Source organism: Eurosta solidaginis, chromosome X (genome assembly GCF_040869045.1).
Source record: "Eurosta solidaginis isolate ZX-2024a chromosome X, ASM4086904v1, whole genome shotgun sequence".
NCBI lineage: Eukaryota > Metazoa > Arthropoda > Insecta > Diptera > Tephritidae > Eurosta > Eurosta solidaginis.
In genome coordinates, this window is record NC_090324.1 from 85,169,448 (window position 1) to 85,189,108 (window position 19,661).

A 19,661-nucleotide genomic window follows, 5' to 3' on the forward strand; every position below is an offset into this window, starting at 1 on the left:
AATTGCTTTTGTTTTTATCGGCCTATTGATAAATGATTCGAGGTTCGATTCAAGCTCAAGGCCAGAACAATAATTTTTTTCAAATGATACTTATTGTTATTTTTTAATTTTGCTAAATTTGAAAAATTGTATTTTGTTTTTGGAATAGTAAGTAGATTATTTTTCAGACAACCTGCCATAGCTGCGCAGATAGATCCATTTCGAAGGGTGCTAAGCCTTCATCATCAGTACCACTTAGGAACGCTGCGCTAACCATTTAGCTATACAGCGGTGGTTTGTTTGACTGACAAATTGCTACCTCTATTCCTTCTTAGCAACTATATTTATTCAGTGTTGCTACATCTGTTGCAAATCACTGATAATGCTAGATTTGTTTATTGTCAGTTACTTTGTTTTGACATTCCCAAGTGCTCATGGTTTATTAACAATTGTCTGAAAAATTTTCTACTTCTACTAATATTCCAAAAACAAAATACAATTTTCAAATTTACAAAAAATTTAAGAATAACAATAATGTGACGAATATTAGTGACACTAAGTGATACTCACATCTCTAGTCTGATGCTAAATAATTGAAGCCACAACAACAACAAAGCAAGCAGTCACTTGTATCTACATAAACGAATCAATCAATATGGCTACATATATGTACGTACACGCAGCGGAGAGACATGCACAAACTCATGCATATATCCCGGAAGTATGCAATCATTTATGCAAGTATCACTCACACATACACGCGCATATGAGAAGCTATAATTGTGCAAGTATCACTCACATATACCCGCGCATATGAGAAGCTATAAACGTAGTTATATTTGATAATTTTATAGCTGATAACTAACTAGTAAATTCTATAAATAGAAGCGCCTAGAAATATGTCAACGAGGAAACCAAACAGTATAAAAAGCAGCAACAGTTGAGGCACGACAATCAGTTTGATTTAAGGAAGCTACACTCAGAGAAAAACGCCGTTCTAAAACGCAGCACTACCTGACTTAATGTTAGCTTTTTATGTTCTTAATTTTTTGTTCTTGAAAAACGAACACTTTTTCTTGAATTCATACCACCCGTTCTTAAAACAACCACCTTGTTCTTGAATTGTGAACCATTTTCTTGAAAAGATAACGGCTGGTCTTAATATATGAACATATGTTCTATTAATGAGAACAATATTCTTAAATCAAGTCTAAGAGAAAAGAAACGGTAAAATCTGTGTGCGCAGCAGTGTTGCCGATTTGATCCATATTCAACATATTTCCAAAGTGATACTTTTTTTGGTACATTTTCGAAGGGTTATATCTTTTTCTTCCCTTTCTCGCTATACATATTTAAATTTTCCCCGAAATTATTATACATATCTAAACCCAAATAAAATACAGTAACAAATTTTAAATTAAAAGACGATTTCTTTTAATAAAAAACACCAGAATTCGTTAAAAAAGCAAACAAAATTATTTATATTCACAGGTTCCATCCGAATATGTTTTTTTTTATTTACTTTCTTACTTTTTAACAGAAACATTCTATCGCACACCGAAGGGCCTGGGTGCAAGTCCAGGGAAAAGCAATATCATACATAAGAAACAGGTTTTTAAACGGGGTCGACCCTTGGCAAACTTTCCGAGCATATTCCTGCCATGAAAAGCTTCTCAGCGAAAATGCATCTGCCTTGAAGATGCTATTCAGAGTCGGCAAAAATAATGTTGGTCTCGTCCCGGCAATTTGTAGGAAAAATTATAAGTGCCACGACTCATATTAGAAGAGAAGTTCGGCCTAAACCTCCTCGGAGGTATATCGCGCCGAGTTATTAATGTTATTAGTTGTTGAATTGAAAAATGCGAGGAACAATACGAGCTCTCACACATCAAAGCAAATCACTCAATACTTAACGATTGCGCACCCACTTACTTCAGGTTTTTGAAAGTTTTTCTATGGCCGAAGAAGTTTTTAACGCGTTCAAACTCATGTATTGTTAGTGACGAAGAATATTTCGAAAAAAATAAATTCATTTGCTGTTGAAGTATTTGATTTTATTTGCTATTTCGCATTATAATAACATGTTAACTTCCATAACAAAAATAAAGGCAAAAGAAAATCCTTCTAACAGCAAGAGCTACTTAAATATGGTAACTCTGTTTGTAGTGCTGCTTACAGTATTTCGCTGTTCACTTTAAGGCTGTGTAATGACGCTTTCTTTTTACGCGATAGCATGAAAGCAGCTCCATAGTCGGTATCAACGAAATTTGTTAGCGCCGTTTGACTTGATGCGCAAAACGAATTAAATTTGTGTCAGACATTAGTTAGCACTGGTATAAAGCTTACTACTCACCTCCCAAGAAATCGAAAATTTCATATAAAAACCGCTCAAGAAAACTTTTCTGTCATAAAGCAATACTCAGTTCATAAATAAAAATACTACACTTTTCATTTACAACATCGAGAATCGTAAGTAATACATATGCGCATATATTGTATATATATGCTCGGCGCTGGTAATTCAGCTTTAGGACCTGATAAATTGATTTCCCTGTATCTCTAGCTCACACCCAGCAGCTTTCGATAACCGAATTTATCTGTTAGCAGATGTCGTTCTCTTCATAATGCCCTTTACAGTTGCAAGTGAAATCGGTAAAACTTTATCAGAGGGGTAGACTGCTAAACCACTTTCAAACATGTCGGGACATGTATCAAATTACTTCTTTTGACCTCGTTATGAATAATACGAAGGCGGAAGTTAAAGACTTTACTTCTGTCAAGAGATACTTGAAAAAAGGAAAAGGAAATTTTCATTGCTTTTTGTATTTGGCATAATTTCGTTGTACACACACCAATGCAGAAAGGTATTCTGTGCCGAAATTTTGTGGATCACGTGGCCGGTGCTGGACCCACCCAAGGTTATATTTTAAAAGCGCAGCCAAAGTTAGCCTTTTCGAAAGGTTTCTGCGCAAAACTACTATAGATCCCGCCGACTTTAGATCGGTTTGGAGTCATTTCTTGGTTTTATGCTACAGGCGTCATTGTGTCACAATTTTACGAAATAACGTATTAGCGCGAGAAGCGCTACGCTACGACAACTCAACGCTGCGCATATTTACACAGTTTCACTGGTGTCTGATTAATAAAATTCTTGGCGGAACATACAAGATGGTAGCACGGTGACATACGTACAAAGATAAATAAAAGTTCAATGTGCTTTGTTTTTGTAAATTGATGGACTAATGTCAAAATCGTACTCTGCCGAAAGTTGATGTATCAAACATATTAAAAAAGTACAAATCAGCTCCCACCCTACTGCCACCTCGTATAGCTCTGCCAAGATAAAATTAAAGCGCATTAAATTTTTCGTCACCGGTGCTTTCGGTACACAGTTTTATTACAATTTCTTCTACTGCAAAAATTTAATAAATAATTTAGTTGGTGTGAAAATGGATGAAGAAAACTTGTGCAAGTTCCTCAAAGAAATTGATATGGAAAGTGTTCTTCCATACCTTAAAAGTGAGTTGTGAAATAAAATAGTACCTAAAGTAAAAATGGTGGCCGAAAGAATGGGAAAAACCTAGAAGAGTGTCGACTGCTAATACTCGTCGAAAAATATCGAGAGCGGTGTGAAAAGACGCAGTTGAAGTTAGCAATATTTCATGTGGTTGTTGTGCACTGGGATTTATGTGTATTTAAGGAGCATGATGCAATATATTTGAACAAAAAATTTACAGATGCGATTTTACTGCTTGAAGTACAGGGGACAGAAAACTCTCGCTTGTTGATAACATGTTCTTCCTTGTTCGTAGTTTTAAATATTTGCTGTTCAAGCGCATTTTTCTACAAGTTATGGTTCTTATTATAGATACGGCTGATATTTTTGATTTTAATGTTAGTCTAGTAAAATGTTCATCGTAAACTCCTCGGCAAACTATACTTGAAAGATTTGGTAATTCTTTACGACAGCATGACACTGCTAATACGCTTCCAAAAATATCGGGAGGGGTATCAAACGACGCGTATTAATCTCGAGAACAACAATCCGAAGGCGGAAAATAAACATTTTAAGTCGTTCAAAAGATATTAACAAAAAACCGAAAAATTACCCACGGGTCCCTCCGAAACGGGGGGTGGGATCCATAGTATTTTTGCGCAGAACACATTTCTGCATTGGCGGTCTTCGGTCGCGCTTATAAAAAATTACCCTGGGTGGATCCAACACCGGTTCGTAGACCAAAACTATATCCGCGCAAAACATTCATGTGCACAATTTTTTGTGTGGGTACGGCAACATTATAACAACCACATGAAAATCTCTAACTTCAACTGTAAATATCTCCGGACAGAGATAAAATTATTCTTTTCCGCCTTCGGATTATTGTTGTCGAAGTCAATACGCGTCTTTTGATACCTCTTTCGATATTTTTGGACACGTATTAGCAGTGTCATGCTGTTGTATAGAATTACCTTTAAATTTTTGTTTCTGTCAAAAGATATAAGCAAAAAATCGGTTCAAATTTTCATTTGGTTGTTTTTTGCCAGATTTGTTGTACACACACACTTATGCAGAAAGGTATTCTGCGGGCATTTAGTTTTGATCGCCAAACCGGTGTAGGACCACATTAGGGTTAATTTTTATAAGCGCGGCCGAAGGCCGCCAACGCAGAAAGGTTTTCTATGCCAAAAAAAGGAATGGATCGAGCCCCAAATTTGGAACTCTCCCGGGGTCATTTTACGGTTTTTTGTAAATAACTTTCGACAGAAATAAAAATTTTCATTGCCGCTTTCGAACTCTTAAAACGGAGGTCGAGACGCATCTTTTGATACCACCTTTGATGATTTTTGATAAAAATTATCTGGTGCTCCATCTTGTTAAACGTTACCGTATGTAACTACCTCTAAGAATATTCAATTTAAAGTTCATTTGCGAAATATTGGCTTACTTGTGGCGTTATTTGGCAGAAGACGCACTTTTGCTGCTACTTAAATGTACTCACATAACGCGAAGGCACACAGTAAATATAAATCGTATATTCAAGATGTCGCCACGAAAACTGCACATCAGTGCACTCTGAGGAAAAAATAGCAGCCAATTTTTAGGTTTTGACTTTTCGATTGCTCAATACACACTTTTTTTTGGCTATACTGACTTATCTGTTACCACGTTTGGTTTAATTTAAGGGAGCTTCAGCTCAAAATATATGTATGAACAAAACTTAGCATGAACCAGTAAAACCTTTTCCTTTCCGCCTTTGGATTATTGTTGTCGAGGTCAATGCGAGTCTTTCGACACCTCTCTCGATATTTTTGAACGCATATTAGCAGTGAACCCCTGTTGTTGGTTTATTTATATGACCATATTAAACATTCAGGCCATCCCTCCCTCCCCACCCCCCTAGTTCTATGAGGAGCTTAGTGTGAGTGAGTGAGTGAAACAAGATTCGCCGCGGGTAGGTGAGGTTGATAATTGGGTCGGGGAAACTACATATATATTGCGCTGGCGACCCCTTGAGAGGGTTGCGCTACATATCCCTTTAAATCCCGTCAACCCCTGTTCTAAATCATTACCGAAAGAATGAATTGCGTCATTTTACTTTTTGTTATTTCACAGGTGCGGAAGTCACGTTTGAAAGTTTAAAATACTTGAAAGGCGAAGACTTAAAAGAGGCAGTTCCACCCTTAGGATTGCGGGTTTTATTTCGGGAGAAGCTTTTCGCTTGGAGAAAAGAAGAGGTTAAATTTATACAGATAATTAAAATGTGTGTTTAATAATCTGTTTATCATTTATTTATTTATCATGCTGAAATAGTTTGGAATTGACGATGATACACTGTCAATGCCCTCGAAAGTAGCTGACTGGTTGCAGAAGCAAACAAGTAGTACACATTCACCAGCATCAAGTTTTTCAATTGAAAGAAACGTGTTAAAGAGGGTAAAATAAAAAAATTTATACAATTTATAGAGCTGTTGTTGTCCTGCTGCAAGAAGCTGCTCCTATGATAGGATGCGAAAAATCGTCCCGTTTCTGCATTAATATTACATGGTAAAATTTCAAAAAATGTAGTTACGAGGTTAACGCAAAAACGGTTGAAATTAAATGGGGTTACATTGAAATAACAGTTCTTGGGCGGGTGTGAAACCCGGTAGAACCGATTGTCGGACTAAGTCAATAATAATAATACTTTCTTATAGAGCTTATCTGATTTGGTGTGCGAATCATCAAAAGGCAAAGCAATAGTTGAGTCTTATAAAGAACATAAGGCACTTAAGTTTAGCGACAGAAATGACTTAATTGACATCATAATCGAGGAAATAATAAGCACTAGTCTTGTACTTAAGCCACATGATTTTGACAATTTATTCCATGAAGTTTGTTGTATGTTCCCCAATGAGAATGATATGAAGGTAGTTTGGTTATAAGAGCTTTTGATAATAACCCTGGGACCGTATCATGTGTTACGTCTCACACTTATTTATTTAGTTTGGCAGTTTCTCTTTTTTAAATTGAGTGAAGAGTGGATAATACTTTCTTATAGAGCTTACGAATTGTCACACACGATACAGATCCTGTTTCTTCTGACGCGTATGTGTATATGCACTTAATTTTTTTTTTATGAAAAATCGAAACACTGCTGTCCGCCCTTATTTTATATAGAAATTTTAAGTGCATATGCATATATAGAGTTGTTACATTTGAAATCTGTTTATTCATGCATTGTATTTTTTAATTTTTTTTTTAATTTTTAGGACTTTTATTACATACCTCGAAAAGCGAATAACAATGCTAGCGGAAAATTGTTTGCTAAGTACAAAAATAAGGCTTGCAAAAGACGAAAGTTAGATTTATGCTTACAGGATACCGAGCTATTGAGTTCGAGTGATGGTGCAGTGGAGTTCGATCAAACAATTGGATTAGCTTTAAAAACTTCCCTAGACAGAGACAGCGCGAACTGGGATGACATATGCGACAAATGGAAAAAGACCTTCCACATGCGTCAAAGTGAACTAAAAGAACTAGGAAGCTATGAATTTTTATTAGCTTGGTCCAAGCTGTCTCACGCAAGAGCTCCAGAATTGGTAAGGCTTATTCGTAGATAGTAAAAAATTGCATATTTATGCTTCTGGCAAGGGGACGACGATATGCTAGCAGTTTCGACGATGCATACCTACATACAAACAGATAATTTAAAATATATATATATAGATCAATACAAATACAAATATGCTTTATCACGACGACTATTTAAAATTTTTTTTTTTTGCAGATTAATATTGACTTCGAGTTATTATACCCATCAAAAGGTCTATTGCTGTTTTCGAAATGGGAACATTTTAAAAACGCCATTACCAATATTTATCATACCGATATACACAACGACTACTGTAAGCAATTATTTGGAAAAGCAAAGTCCTCGACCAATAAAGGTTGGTTTAGAAATATGTAAATATCGCTTTAAATATGATTGTTAACATTTGGGCAAACGACTGTTTTCCACATCACAATATTTTTAAAGTTATATTAAGAAATATTCGTAAAGGGCCATTTACATTGTTTTACATTGTTGTTTTTGTTTTTGTTATCAATCTATGCATTAGTTCGGAACAATATGTAAATACATACATATTTAAATTTAAATAAATATATGTATATACCTGTTTTTCTAATATTTTCTGGACTAATACCACTTGCAAAAATAACGGCTCATATATCAATGTAAACTGCTTTATACTTTGAATTGCTATTTTAATTAGTTAATATTATTTATAAACAATTTCTTACTAATTGTATCCCTTGTCCAACAGATGCGCAAGATTACTTGTATACTATTTTATTGAACGCAATTTTACCATTGATATCAAGGTTTATAGACAATTCGGGCAAGCGAAATAAAAAAGTAACAATTGCAGATGCACAGGAGAGTATGGTTCTGCGAGTTGTCACAATAAATGATTACCAACGACAAATCGACGCACTTATTTCTAAATACTACTCTGCTGGCTTAACAGTGCAGCCTTTCATTATCGTAGAAGGATTGTCTGAGATAGACATCACAAAATATTATGTGTATCTTGATAATACGCTCTTTCAAATGAATTCATTCATAGAAAGTTTAGATACTTGTTTTAAATTATTTCAAGTTTTGACATTAAAATATCCTGAAGCATGTGGTAATACATGGTTATTTATTCAGAAATTTTTTTATGAAATATGTACACTATTTGACAAAAAGTCTGCTAATGTCACTTCACTTTTAAAGTCTTTAACTGACAATATATAACTGCCTCAAAATGTACATTTGCTTCAAGTGCAATAAAAAATTTCTAAAACCTAGGCTCTTGTTAACTCATTTTAAAATTGATCACTTAGATACAACGAAAATGTTAAAGATTCTATGTATACAAGGAAATTGTAATCAAACATTTACAAATTTTTCTTATTTTCGATTACATTTGGAAAATAAACACAAACTTGGTAACAGTGTTGACAAATTGAACGCTTTTCCAAGTTTTTGCACAGAAAAATTAAGTTCCATAAAAGCAAATTTACAAGCTCAACCAAAACGAACTGAATGTATATCGTTGCATCAAAAAAGCTATACACAAATTTCTAGCATTTTAAATAGCCTTAAAAAAAGAACCATTAGTTTGTCTTTAAATCTGTATCAACAAAGTTCAATGGCTCGTAACCAAGTAATAGATATCCAAAACGAGACTTCCTCATCGCTTTTATTAGTTTCAACTACCATTGAGGGTTGCTTCAACCAAACTGAAATAAGAGAAGATGTGAATTGTATTTTGAACTTTTGCAAAGATCCGTTTAAAGACATAAAAACTGAACATAGACTGCTTAAAATTTTGAGTGAAATGAATTTATTCGAAAGTCACAAATCGTTTACAATAAACGAAACAGTCTCGCAAGTAATTAGTCAAGGTAACCCAACTTTACAACCGAAATTTTCAAATATCTATGTAATGCCATTAAAATTTTATTTTAAATCAATCTTCCAAATACGTCAAATTTTAGATGTCACTTTAGAAAGCACAAATGCACACAGGCATTCCGATTCTTTGAACAATTTCGTAAATGCAGATTTATTTAAGCGACAAGTTACCCAGTTCCCATTTAATTTGACTATACCGTATATTCTTTATTTTGATGACTTTCAAATAAATAACCCACTTGGAAGTCATACATATTCTATTTGTGGGTGCTACTTAAGTTTTCCAACCATGCCTCAACACATCCTATCTAAGTTAGACTATATATTTTCTGCTGCTTATTTATCAACAGCTTGTCTAAGAAATAATGGTAATGAAAAATCTTTTTACCATCTTGTAGAAAAGTTAAAAGAATTGGAAGCAGGAATAGAAATAATAACCGGGGGGAAAATACTCAAAATTCATTTCGTATTAGGTTTGATTGTCGGCGATAACCAGCGGTCAATAGTACATTAGGATTTGTATAGTCATTTACTTCGAAAAGATTTTGCCGAGCATGCACCAGATCAAAGGAAGAAATGCAATTTGACACAACTGAAATTTCTACCTCCCTAAGAACTGAAAGTAATTACCAAAGAGATTTAAAGCTAAACAATTATCAGGAATCTGGGATTAAAGGCAATTGTATATTTGAAGACCTTTCTAGCTTCCATGTAGTAGATAACATTTGTTTTGATATTATGCACGACATCTACGAAGGTGTATGCAAATACGACATCTGTAATGTTTTACTTGCTTTAATAAATGATAATGTTTTAACTCTAAATGAAATAAACAATAGAAAAGCTCTCTTCCCCTTTGGAGAAATTGAAATAGGTAACAACTCCATATCTTTAAGTTATTCAAGACTTAAAGCATTCAATTTAAAAATGTCTGCTAGTGAAACGATGTGTTTTGTTAATTTTTTACCCCTTATGATAGGTGACCTTATCCCTGAAAATAATAGGCATTGGCAGCTGTTAGTAATACTGTTGAAAATTATTGAAATACTTTCAAAATCGACCTTTAATTCCGAAGACCTGAGTAGTTTAGAGCTTTTTGTAAAGCAGCATCATTTAATGTATATAAATCTATATGGTCCTTTGAAGCCTAAACACCACTTTCTTGTTCATTATAGTTCTGCTATAAGGAGGTGTGGGCCTCTTAAATATATGTGGTGTATGCGTTTTGAAGCAAAACATAAAGAAGCCAAAGCATATTTTAATAATACGAACTCAAGAAAAAATCCTTCTCACTCTCTAGCTATTAAGACTGGTATGAAATTTGCTCACTTTTTGTTGACCCATGAAAATGGCTTCGAAACTACTTTCAGTATTAAATCTTTGGTTTTTGTTAATTTAACTAAAGAAGAATATTTTCGCAATGTACAAACAACCATTAACACTGATTTTGAAAACTGTGAAATAAGTTATGAAATATTGTTTAAAGGAACTCGATACAAAACTAACTATTACTTAGCTTCTAATAATGTGCATATTGAACTATATAAGATAAAATTTTTTATTATTCAGAGCAGTAATGTGTATGTGCTCTGCTATAAAATTGACGTAAAAGAGTTTAATCAACATTTACAATCTTACGAAGTTGGATCTGTTAATGATAGCCTTTATTTAAAAAATATTAATGACTTTATAACTTTACCGATGCACCTTTATCCCATGAACAATGGGAAAATGTATTTTAGAATTAAGTATATTTAAGAGAACTCATAGGTTACAAGCAGTTATGTAAACGTGAAACAATCTTAATTGATAAAATTAAAATAACTGTTCAAAATCAAAAACTTATAACTAAAAATACTATTACTACTGTTTATTTCACTATATGTAAGTATTTTGAGAAGTAATTCGAGTTTATACATTGATTTTTTAAATATAGCATTACTCGTGTTGATACGTTGTAACGATTCATAGCATTTCGTTTTAGTTATAAATCTTCTTTCTAAACTTAATGGAGATTTTTAAATTTTCAAAAAACTTTTAGAAATGTTCAAGTAAATTATGTAAATAAAAAAACCGATAAAATCAATGAATTTTATTTCAACCAATTTCAACTTTTAAATAGTATGAAAAACTTCATGAAGTTTTAGACCATTTCACCTGAAGGCATTACCAATTTTCTCCCATCTAAAAAGAAATGTTGTGTATGTGTTACATACATGTATGTTAAAAAAATAAAGAAATTTGGAACGATTTTTAAAACATTGTAAAGTTGGACTTCGTTGAACCTAAATTCAATGGGTATTAAATAGCTGTTTTTTGACGTAAAGTACTAAAAAATGTTTCGAAACGTTTTTGAGCTTTCCGAAATCTCCACAATGTTTCCATTAAAAAATTATATTTATAACGAAATTATATATGCAAATCATAAATAATAATTTTTGATTCACTTAAACATGTAATTTTAAGAACTAACAAACAAATATCGCTCGTTTTATAGTAAACTGATGTAATCTATAATTTTAATTTTTAAATATTTGGAATTTTCATTTTTATTTAGGCGCAGTCTTTTCTCATCTTTTCTTTTATCTTCTCTTCTCATCTTTCCTCTTCTATTTCCTTCCATTTTCTTCTCTCTCCCCTTTCCTTTTCTTCTCCACCCTTTCCTTCTCTTCTTTTCCTTCTCTTCATTCCTCTTCCCTTCCCTTCTCTTTTCTTCTCCTCTTCTCTTCCCTACGCGAGAGGGCTTAAATCGTATCATAAAGTATGAACATTTGGAATAAAAAATCGCGCGATGAAAAAATGAAAAAACCTCTGTGCTTCTTTTCATTTCTTATCATTAAATATGAAAATTTGGAATAAAAAATCGCGCAAATTTCATTAATATACCAAATATCGGAATTTGATTCATATGCCTACAGGAACGTAATTGTGTTGGAACAAAACGTGCCCAATGGAAGAGTTTTTCGCGGATAACTTTTAAACGGGTAAAAAAAATTCCGCTTTCAGATTCTTGATCTAGACGTGAATACGCGTCTTTTGATACCTCACTCGAAAAAAAGGCCCAAATTTCGGTGGGTACCATAAACTGCACAATTAACAAAAATAAAACATTGTTTGCATTTTTCCAAAAAATTAAAATTTAGTATTACATCAAGCTTTACTATAAAACGAGGGATATTAAAATTTATCAGTATTTTTAAGTAAATAAGAGAAATTTGACGAACATTTACAATTTTTCGAAGTTATATATGTTAACGAAAACCTTTATTAAAACAATATTTATGACTTTTCAACTTTACCAGTACACCAATATACCCTGAACAATGGAAAAATTTATTTTAGAATTAATAATATTCATAAGAATTAATAGATTATAAGCAACGTTGTAAACGTGGTAAAATCACAACTCAAAAAGTTAAACGTGCTATTTTAGAACTAAAACCTCTATGTCGGTATATTTAAGTAAATAACATTAATTCATAAATAAATGGCATTGAAAAGGAAACATGTTTAATTTAGTGTAAATGGGGGTACTAAATAATTTTGAGAATAAGCATATTCTGTTCATAAAACAATTACAAAATTGTCTTGAAATGAGCGGAAATTGTTCTCAATAAAATGAACAAGACGTTCTTAAATTGAAACCTAATCGTTCTCAATGTGAGCCCAAAACCTTGTTGAAATGAGCGGAAATCGTTCTCGATACGAGCTCATAGTGTTCTTAAATTGAGGCTAAATCGTTCTAAATACAAGCCCCAAACGTTCCCGATACAAGCTCATAATGTTCTTAAATTGAGGCTAAATCATTCTCGATACAAGCTCAAAATGTTCCTAAATTGAGGCTAAATCGTTCTAAATACAAGCTCCAAACGTTCTTGAAATGAGCGGAAATCGTTCTCGATACAAGCTCAAAATGTTCCTAAATTGCGGCTAAATCGTTCTAAATACAAGCTCCAAACGTTCTTGAATGAAAGCAAATCGTTCTCCATATAACCACAAAATGTTATTAAAATGAACCTGAAATGGTCTTAAAATGAACCAAAATCGTTCTCAATACAAGCACCAGACAGTCTTTAAATGAAGCCAAAAGGTTCCCCATGCAAGCACAAATCGTTCTTGATACTAGAGAAAAACGTTCTTAATACAAGCACAACATGTTTTAAAATGAACGCAATACGTTCGAAAAACATGCACAGAACGTTCTTAAAATACGAACAGTGCGCTCGGAAAAACCGTTCTTAAATCAAGCCCATCGGTCACGAGTTAAGAAAAAACGTACTTAACAGACTTTTGTCAACGATTGTTCTTAATTTTGAACTTCTTTCGTTCGTTTTAGAACGATTTTTTCTTTGAGTGTAGCAGTTGCGAAGTATAAGTGTTATTGTGAAGTACTTTAATAAAGACCATTTTGCGTTATTGAATAGTGGAGTTATTTATTCAACAGTTTAGTCATTCGAACGTTAGTAGAAGGTTGCAAATAAGAGCAATTACACTAAATTCGTTACAATTGGTGTCAGAAGATGAATTGTTGAATAAATTCCAGAGGAAAACAAGGACATGGCAAAGTTGAGTGAACTGAAGTTCCAGCAACTGAAGAAGGAGTTGGAGAGCCGTGGATTGAATACAACCGGCATTAAACTCTAACTTCAGGCACGACTACGAGAGGCAATGGAAGCAGAAGGAATTAACGAGACAACAACAAAAATTTAAAGGAAAAACGAAACATCGCAGACAGTTACGAGCACAGACTTGAACATGATTTTGGCTGCAATATCTGCACAAACATCGACAATGGCATCTCAACTGGAATCACAGGAGACACGTATAACATCCAAATTGAAGCCCAGGAAAGACAAATGTCATCTCAACTGGAATCGCAGGAGACAGGCATAACATCAAAAATTGAAGCATACGAAACGCGTATTTAACATATGTCGACACAGATTACATCCAAGATAGAAACTCAACTGGAAGAACAGAAAACATATAACCCACCTCAGTTGGCCGAGGAATTGAAAGCACAGGAGGCCCGCATATCATCGCAGCTGGAGGCACAGGAGATAAGGGTATAATCGAAGCTGGAGGCCCAGGATACAAAAATTGTAAAGTTTGAGGAATAAATCGAGGCCAAGTTGGATGCTTTGAGAGGACGTATCGAGCAGTTGCAACTAAATCGCCCAGCAGTTTCCACGAGTAATCCAAAGGTAAAAACACCATCCTTTGACGGTTCTGTTCCTTTCCAGGTATTTAAGTTATAATTTCAGAAGACCGCAACAGTGAACAACTGGAATGCTGAAGATAAAGTTGCTGCATTGTTCGTGGCTTTAAAAGGACCAGCTGCTGAGATATTACAGACCATCCCAGAGTACGAACGTAACAGTTATGAAGCATTGATGGCTGCTGTAGAACGGCGATACGGAAGCGAACATAGGAAACAGATATATCAATTAGAATTGAAAACCCGTTACCTAAAAGCTAATGAGAGTTTGCAAGAGTTTGCTTCGGATGAGGCCGATACGTCAAGCTCCTCGTAGTGCTCCACTGGCGAAGCGGGAAGTCGTGAGTCTAATCGTACAAGAAATGAGCGACAGCGGTTTCATCGAACCATCAGCTAGTCCATGGAGCTCACCGGTGTTACTTGTGAAGAAGAATGATGGGAAAATGAGAATTTGCGTGGACTATCGCAAGTTGAACGACGTCACGAAAAAGAATAGCTACCCATTTCCGACAATTGACGACACTCTGGACTCCCTCCCTGGTACGAAATGGTTTTCCACACTGGACTTGAAAATTGGCTACTGGCAAGTGGAAGTGAAGGAGGAAGACAAAGAAAAAATAGCCTTCAGCATCGGAGATGGTTTTTGGCAATTTACAGTAATGCTTTTGGACTTTGTAATGCACCAGCTACTTTTGAGAGACTCATGGATCGGGTATTGAAAAGACTACATTGGAAAACATGCTTGGTATACCCGGACGACATCATCGTATTGGGCAAGAACTTTGATGAACATCTTAAAAACTTGGAGGAAGTTTTCCAGAGAATAGCTGGCGCTGGTCTGATACTAAGTCCCAAAAAGTGTCCGCTGTTTAAAAAGGAAGTAAATTTTTTGGGTCACAAGGTAACGACAGAGGGCATCTGCACTGCGAACGAAAAGATAGAGGCTGTAAAGGATTGGCCAAGACCACAGAAACTGCATGAATTGAGAAGTTTCCTTGGAATGTGCACATATTACCGCCGATTTGTACCAAACTTTTACAGCGTAGCCCATAACCTCCATGAGCTTACAAGGAAAAATAAAGATTTTGAATAGAAGAAGGAACAAAAGGTGGCTTTCCAAACATTGAAGGAGCGCTTGTGCACTTCGCCAATGTTGGCATATCCGATTCCAGGAGCAACATTTATTCTAGATGCGAGTGGATATGCTATAGGAGGCGTTTTATCACAACTGGTCGATGGACAGGAGAAGGTAGTTGCATATTACAGCCGTTCAATTGGAAAACCAGAGAAGAACTATTGCGCTACACGGAGAGAGCTGTTGGCACTGGTAGAGTGCATTAAACATTTTCACAAGTGCCTCTACGGCCAGCGATTCCGCGTCAGGACAGATCACGCAGCGTTAAAATGGCTCTTGCAGTTCCGTAACCAGAAGACAATTGGCACTGTGGATCGATCGACTACCTACGACTTTTCCATTGAGAATCGAAAAGGTAGTACCCATGGAAATGCTGATGCAATGTCACGAGGACCATGTAGCTTGGAATGCAAGCACTGCTCAAAGGCCGAGGCTAAAGAAGATATTATAGATATCCGGATAATGGCTATAACATGTGAATATGAATGGGGCAAGGAACAGCTAACGAAGTGTCACCTAGAAGATAGAGATCTGTTATGCAAGGGATCGAACGAAACGAAAAACCAAATAGAGAAGAGATGTCAGCAGAGAGTCCCATTGCGAATTCATATTGGGTACAGTGGAACAGTTTAGAGTTGATATCCGGTTGCTTGCATCGAGTATGGGAGAGTGAGAATGGTCAAAGTAAAAAGAAACTGGTAGTTGTTCCAAGGAAAAGGATTCCCGACGTTCTCAGTGAACTACAAAACGGTCCAAGTGGAGGTCATCTTGGAATCACGAAAACGCTCGAGATAATTAAGCATAGATTCTATTGGGGTGGTTGCCGTCAGTCGGTCACTGAGCGGATTGCGAAGTGCGAGGTTTGCAGAAGAGCGAAAGGGCACAAAACCCGAAGTCATGGCCAGATGAAGCAATATAACTCAGGTGTACCATTTGAAAGGATCGCTATGGATGCCACAGGTCCATTTCCTATTAGCAACCGCGCAAACAAATACGTACTGGTGGTTATGGATTATTTCCGTAAATGGCCAGAGGTATCCCCAATCCCAAACCAAGAAGCGGAAACAGTAGCAGAAGTGTTTACAAACGATCGGGTTGCAAGGTATGGTGTACCAATGGAGTTACATTCTGACCAAGGCAGGAATTTTGTGTTCCAAGAAATGTGTAAGATGTTGGGCATTCGAAAAACACGGACAACTGCATTGCATCCTCACTCCGATGATATGGTGGAACGTTTCAATATAACCTTGGAGGAGCATTTAGGAAAGTAGTAGACAAGTACCATGAGCAGTGGGATACACACATATCATTATTCTTGATGGCTTACCGCTCGGCAGTACATGAGACAACGGGCCAAACTGCCGCAAATGTAATTTTTGGCAATGACCTTCGACTGCCAGCTGGTTTGAAGTTTGGGATAGATGCCGATGCGGTGAGAAATGTCAAGATATCCACGGGTGTCTTGGAAGAAGAGATGAGAGAGATACACAATCTTGTAAGGCAACGATTAAAGATTATGAGTGACAAGATGAAAGCCAGATACGATAAAGCAATTAACTGGGAAGGTTTTCAGGAAGGAGATTTGTTGCTTTTATACAACCCACAACGAAAAACGGTTTGTCCCCGAAATTGCAGTGTAATTGGGAAGGCCAATACAAAGTTATAAAACGGATCAACGATATAGTTTACCGCATACAAACCATTGCAAACCACGAACTAAAATGAAAGTGGTTCATTTGGAAAGGCTGGCAGCGTTTAGATCGAGAGATTTGTCTGATCGGGACGATCAGACTTAAGTGGAGGGCAGTGTGAAGAATATTAGGGACACTAAGAGATACTCACATCACTAGTCTGATGCTAAGTAATTGAAGCCATAACAACAACAAAGCAAGCAGTCACTTGTATCTACATAAACGAATCAATCATTATGGCAACACATATGTACGTACACGCAGCGGAGAGAGAAGCACAAACACATGCATATATCTTATCTGCGATACTCGCGAAAGTATGCAATCATTTGTGCAAGTATCAGTCACTTATACACGCGCACATGAGAAGCTATAATTGTGCAAGTATCACTCACATATACACGCGCATATGAGAAGATATAAACGTAGTTATATTTGATAATTTTATAGCTGATAACTAACTAGTAAATTCTAGAAATAGAAGCGCCTAGAAATATGTCAACGAGGAAACCAAACAGTATAAAAAGCAGCAACAGTTGAGGCACGACAATCAGTTTGATTTAAGGAAGCTAGCAGTTGCGAAGTATAAGTGTTATTGTGAAGTACTTTAATTAAGGCCATTTTGCATTATTGGATAGTGGAGTTATTTATTCAACATTTTAGTGATTCTTACGTTAGTAGAAGGTTGCAAAAAAGAGGAATTGCACTAAATTCGTTACAATAATTATCATTTGAAAAAAATTATTGTTCTGACCTTGAGCTCGAATCATTTATCAATAGGCCGATAAAAACAAAAACAATTGTTAATAAACCATGAGCACTAGGGAATGTCAAAACAAAGTAATTGACAATAAACAAATCCAGCATTATCAGTGATTTGGAACAGATGGCGCAACACTGAATAAATATAATTGGTAAGAAGGAATAGAAGTAGCAATTTGTCAGTCAAACAAACCACCGATCTATATCTAAATGGTTAGCGCAGAGAGCCTAAAATGTACTGATGATGAAGGCTTAACACCCTTTGAAATAGATCTATCTGCGCAGCTATGGCAGGTTGTCTGAAAAATTTTCTTCTTACTATTCCAAAAACAAAATAAAATTTTTCAAATTTAGAAAAAATTAAAAAATAACAATAATTATCATTTGAAAAAAATTATTGTTCTGGCCTTGAGCTCGAATCGAACCTCGAATCATTTATTAATAGGCCGATAAAAACGAAAACAATTGTTAATAAACCATGAGCACTTGGGAATGTCAAAACAAAGTAATTGACAATAAACAAATACAGCATTATCAGTGATTTACAACAGATAGCGCAACACTGAATAAATATAGTTGGCAAGAAGGAATCGAAGTAGCAATTTGTCAGTCAAACAAACCACCGCTGTATAGCTCAATGGTTAGCGCAGCGTGCCTAAAGCGTATTAATGATGAAGGTTTAGCACCCTTCGAAATGGATATATCTGCGCAGCTATGGCAGGTTGTCTGCTAAATTTTCTACTTACTTCTCCCAAAACAAAATACAATTTTTCCAATTTAGAAAAAATTAAAAAATAACAATAATTATCATTTGAAAGAAATTATTGTTCTGGCCTTGAGCTCGAATCGAACCTCGAATCTTTTATCAATAGGCCGATAAAAATAAAAACAATTGTTAATAAACCATGAACACTTGGGAATGTAAAAACAAAGTAATTGACAATAAACAAATCCAGCATTATCAGTGATTTGCAACAGATGGCGCAACACTGAATAAATATAGTTGGTAGGAAGGATAAGAAGTAGCAATTTGTCAGTCAAACAAACCACAGCTGTAAAGCTAAATGTTTAGCGCAGCGTGCCTAAATCGTACTGATGATGAAGGCTTAGCACCCTTCGAAATGGATTTATCTGCGCAGCTATAGCAGGTTGTCTGAAAAATGTTCTACTTACTAAACAAAATACAATTTTTCAAATTTATAAAAAATTTAAAAATAACAATAATTATCATTTTAAAAAAATTATTGTTCTAGCCTTGAGTTCGAACCGAACCTCGAATCATTTGGGAATGTCAAAACAAAGTAATTGACAATAAACAAATCCAGCATTATCAGTGATTTGCAACAGATAGCACAACACTGAATAAATATAGTTAGTAAGAAGGAATAGAAACATCAATTTTTCATTCAAACAAACCACCGCTGTATAGCTAAATGGTTAGCGCAGCGTGTCTAAAGCGTACTGATGATGAAGGCTTAGCACCCTTCGAAATGGATCTATCTGCGCAGCTATGGCAGGTTGTCTGAAAAATTTTCTACTTACTATTCCAAAAACAAAATACAATTTTTCAAATTTAGAAAAAATTAAAAAATAACAATAATTATCATTTGAAGCTATGGCAGGTTGTCTGAGAAATTTTCTACTTACTATTCCAAAAACAAAATACAGTTTTTCCTATTTAGAAAAAATTAAAAAATAACAATAATTATCTGGATTGCTGGGTAGAGCTTTTATGGTCATTTTAAATAAGTGCACTTTGTTGTTATACTCAGTTGAGCAGAGCTCACAGAGTATATTAAGTTTGATTGGATAACGGTTGGTTGTACATATATAAAGGAATCGAGATAGATATAGACTTCCATATATCAAAATAATCAGGATCGAAAAAAAATTTGATTGAGCCATGTCCGTCCGTCCGTCCGTCCGTCCGT

The 19,661-nt window shown here is 35.1% G+C and overlaps 1 protein-coding gene across 2 annotated transcripts; it reads left to right on the top strand.

Moving 5' to 3' along the window:
- Nucleotides 1–3,376: 3,376 nt before the first annotated feature.
- Nucleotides 3,377–8,283, top strand: LOC137234349 (uncharacterized). Of its 2 annotated transcripts, XM_067757937.1 has the most exons (7): nt 3,377–3,498; nt 5,594–5,715; nt 5,792–5,914; nt 6,175–6,387; nt 6,730–7,059; nt 7,248–7,407; nt 7,786–8,283. In XM_067757937.1, exons 1-7 carry the CDS (start codon nt 3,429–3,431, stop codon nt 8,259–8,261), a joined length of 1,494 nt encoding a protein of 497 aa, XP_067614038.1. In that variant the 5' UTR covers nt 3,377–3,428; the 3' UTR covers nt 8,262–8,283. The 2 variants fall into 2 exon arrangements, with proteins under 2 accessions (XP_067614038.1, XP_067614039.1); XM_067757938.1 differs by lacking the exon at nt 6,175–6,387.
- Nucleotides 8,284–19,661: the final 11,378 nt, after the last annotated feature.

What these genes read in the sequence shown, in the direction of transcription:
- LOC137234349 (XM_067757937.1), top strand. Translation starts at nt 3,429, where the DNA reads ATGGATGAAGAAAACTTGTGCAAGTTCCTCAAAGAAATTGATATGGAA. An exon ending in TCGCTTGGAGAAAAGAAGAG is followed by an intron (nt 5,716 to 5,791) that starts GTTAAATTTATA and finishes ATGCTGAAATAG; the next exon opens with TTTGGAATTGACGATGATAC. An exon ending in CCAATGAGAATGATATGAAG is followed by an intron (nt 6,388 to 6,729) that starts GTAGTTTGGTTA and finishes TTTAATTTTTAG; the next exon opens with GACTTTTATTACATACCTCG.